Source organism: Pseudomyrmex gracilis, unplaced genomic scaffold (genome assembly GCF_002006095.1).
Source record: "Pseudomyrmex gracilis isolate BER0280 unplaced genomic scaffold, ASM200609v1 scaffold_1077, whole genome shotgun sequence".
In the NCBI taxonomy this organism is placed as follows: Eukaryota; Metazoa; Arthropoda; class Insecta; order Hymenoptera; family Formicidae; genus Pseudomyrmex; species Pseudomyrmex gracilis.
Window position 1 is genome coordinate 18,337 of NW_018021661.1, and position 3,858 is coordinate 22,194.

General features: G+C 33.9%; 1 protein-coding gene across 7 annotated transcripts in view; it reads left to right on the forward strand.

Moving 5' to 3' along the window:
- Positions 1 to 3,858, forward strand: part of LOC109861841 (ankyrin-3-like) — a 13,906-nt gene that overhangs the window by 1,925 nt on the left and 8,123 nt on the right. For 4 of the 7 annotated variants that reach the window (XM_020441673.1, XM_020441670.1, XM_020441674.1 and 1 more), the window contains exon 4: positions 305 to 502. In XM_020441673.1, coding sequence (XP_020297262.1) covers positions 305 to 502 — 198 coding nt within the window. Of the gene's footprint in view, positions 1 to 304; positions 503 to 612; positions 808 to 1,138; positions 1,340 to 1,446; positions 2,251 to 3,858 lie in introns of those variants that run through there. The other 3 variants (XM_020441668.1, XM_020441669.1, XM_020441671.1) reach the window with 2 other exon arrangements.

Genomic DNA, 3,858 nt, shown 5'->3' on the forward strand with positions numbered 1-3,858 from the left:
ACTTTTAAATCATGGAGCTATCGTTAATGCCAGTGATAGATACGGTATACCTTTATATTGCAGCTGAGAAAAGATATTTACAGATTGATGAACATCTTTTACGCCTGTTTTTACCATCTCCGATTACCTTGATCGGTGATTAAGTATCAATCGTGTTGGTCCGTTCTGCTAAACGATTGATGCGACTGGCAGTTTTAATGGAATAATCGGCCGATTAAGTTAATCGAAGATGATGAAAACGGGCGTTAGAACATTGAGTTTCATTGGAGAGTTAATTCTACATATATCTCTTCCTTTACTCCAGGTGTTACACCACTATATTTTGCTATTAAAAGTGGACGTGTAGATGGTGTTAAGATGCTGTTGGACAGAGGTGCTAACGTTAATGCTAAAACTCGGGACGGCACAACTCCGCTTCATGATGCTATTAAATATGAGAAAATAGAAATTGCTGAATTACTTTTAAATCATGGAGCTAACCTTACTGCTAGTGATAAGTCAGGTATAACTCTATATTGCAACTGAGAAAGGATCAATCTGTAATATACAGATTGATGTACATCTTAAAACATAGAGTTTATATTACTCCTTATATTTATTCCTTTATACCAGGTGTTACACCACTGTTCCTTGCTGTTGAAAAAGAATATGAAAAATTTATTTATTTCAACATGATTTGTGACAGACGTGCTAACGTTATTGCTAAAACTCGAAATAGCGCAACATTGCTTTCTAATGCTATTGAAAATAGGGAAATAAAAATTGCTGAATTACTTTTCAATCATGGAGCTAACGTTAACGCCAACGGTATAACTTCTCTTTATATTGCAGCTGAGAAAAGATACAGATTGATGAACATCTTTTAAAACATGGAGTTTAACCCACAAATGGTACACTGGTGCAAATTCGTACTACCGAAAATTTGAGATTATGTATACAAATGGTTTATTTTTTACAATATCAAAAAGAAAAATATTATAACTTAATCTACTAAACGCTCGCATTCAGTACATAGTGCTGAGCGATGATTATCGCACATTCTGGACAAGCAATTCGAACATCTCATACGTGTCTCACACTAGTGTACCACTTGAGGGTTAATTGGAGGGTTAATTCTACATATATCTCTTTTTTTCAGGTGTTACATTACTGTGGTTTGCTATTAACAGAGGACATGTAGATGATGTTAAAATGCTATTGGACATAGATGCTAATGTTAATGCTGAAGCTCGGTGGACTGGCATAACTCCGCTTNATATTGCGATTCAATATGAAGAAATGGAAATTGCTGAATTACTTTTAAATTATGGAGCTAACGTTAATGCCAGTGATATATACGGTATACCTTTATATTGCAGCTGAGAAAAGATATTTACAGATTCATAAACATCTTTTAAAACATGGAGTTTTATGTTAATTCGACATATATCTCTTCTTTTGCACCAGGTGTTACACCACTGTGTCTTGCTGCTGAAAAAGAAAATGTAGAAGTTGTTGCAATGTTGTTAGACAGAGGTGCTAACATTAATGCTATATCATATAAGGATTATAATGACTTTTCTAGTCGCATCGTTTGTGTAGAAATTGCTGATTTTCTTAAACAGCATATAGTTAAGATAAAAGCTGCAAATTTATCCGTAAGTGAACAATTATTATCAATGAGCAGCAATTATGAAATAAGGGATTTACAGGATGAATGTGAAAAAGAAGTAGCAATCATGAAGAATGAGAAAATTAGTAATACTAACATATCATTTTACGATATCTTGATAAAAGATACAAATCTAGTAGCAATATACATGAGAAATGAAAATGTAGTGCAGGTTTTAAGATCAGACGAGTATAAAACAAAATTTCCAATATACTCTAGCATGATAAAAAATCAGTTCAAAAAAGGTATGAAAAAGAAAGAGTTGCTTGAACAAGGAACTAAAATTTTCTATTTTTTCTGTAAATTTCCTGAGCTACCACTTGAGTGTATTGAACAAATATTTAGTTACCTAAGTGATAATGACATAAGAATTTTAATAGATACTTGTAAGTCTGTTAGTGTCAGTAATCTTAATACTGATATTAATGATGATAGAAATTAATTCAAATACATCCAAAGTGCTATGTGTGTAAGTTAAAGGAAGAACAAACTACTTTAAACATGAAATAACAGCTATAAAATCTTAAAGATTATTGCTGTATTTTAAATACAGATTACTATCTTATTTTGAAATTATTTTGTTTTTAAGATTTTATTTTATCCTACTTTTTTGAAAGTTGTTTTTTACGTTTACATTCTCTTGGACGTGTTTTTTTTATGGTGGATCCAAGGAAAACTAGACTGTTTTATATCTTCTCTTTTTTCAAACTTTGTGTCAGATTTTATAACATGTGTATAACGCAAAATTTATATACATTAATTCGATGATACTCTTTTATTGAACAGAGTGTAATACGTGTAATTGCTTTTATTAATTTGAAAACTAAAATTAGATTGGAAAGCTTTGAATTAATCTTTGTTTTTATCACAGATATATGTATGTATTTTCTTTATATATATACACTATATATATATATTTATTAAGCGGTTTTTCACCGCTTCAAGTATTAGTATTGGTAATTCGGGATTACACCCGAATTAATATTTGGAGGCCCGATTTAGTTCGCCGATAAAACTTGGTTGAAAGGGACCGGCCCGGAAAAAATCCTTAGGTGGTGAGCGGATTCGACCTCCAGGTTCGCAGTTCGTGCACTCAGGCCGCGAGACCACTGGGCCGGTCTCTTCACCGCTTCAGGAAGACCATCGTCATCAAATGTTTGAATCGCTGATACAAAACAAAGCTAGTCTTATACAATGTTTTTTAAATTTATAGGTACTAGAAAATCGTACTACTTTTACTTTAGATGTCTTTATATATATCTTAAACATGTATATGTTAACATATATAATATATAATATATTATATATGTTAACATATATAATATCTTAAACACGACCGGCCCAGTGGTTTCGCGGCCTGAGTGCAGAGGCTGCGAATCTGGAGGTCCCGAGTTCGAATCCGCTCACCTCCTAGGTGAGGATTTTTTCCGGGCCGGTCTCTTTCAACCGAGTTTATCGGTTTGATCGGCGAACTAAATCGGGCCTCCCCAAATATTAATTCGGGTGTAATCCCGAAGTAATTTCCTCCCTTCCCCCCTCCCACAAAAAGTTCTCCCCCCCCTCCTTAAAAAGTTCTAAAAAATATGTTTGAGATTCTTTTTCCAATTTCTCGAAATCGCGTATACTGTTCAATCTTTAATCCAACTAAAAACAACCAAGAAAACAAAAAATATACTTATATGACCGGCCCAGTGGTCATTTGCGGCCTGAGTGCAGGGGCTGCGGACTCGGAGTTCTCGAGTTCGAATCCACCCACTATCTAAAGGATTTTTTCCGGGCCGGTCCCTTTCAATCGAGTATATCTATTGATTGGCGATCATAGGTCACATATTTTGAAAAAATAAATAAATAAATTTTATCCTTAGAAACGGATAAAAAATATGATTGAGATATAATGGCATCATCAAAAGAAACGATTGTACTACCAGCGGTACTAATTTAAACGTTGTACGATCGCTGAAAGTTGCAGCCGTTATATCAATTGGTCAAACATCTGTTTGCGAATTTTTATAAAGAGCCGTCTACAATGGAGAGTTGTAGACCGTAATAGTAAGAAATTGACCAATCACAGACGAAGTACAGAAGAATAATCGATTGTGATTGGTCAATTTCTTACTGTTACGGCCTACAACTCTCCATTGTAGACGGCTCTTAAGGGTCGAGTTTTAGACCGTAACAGTAAGAAATTGACAAATCACAATCCGATT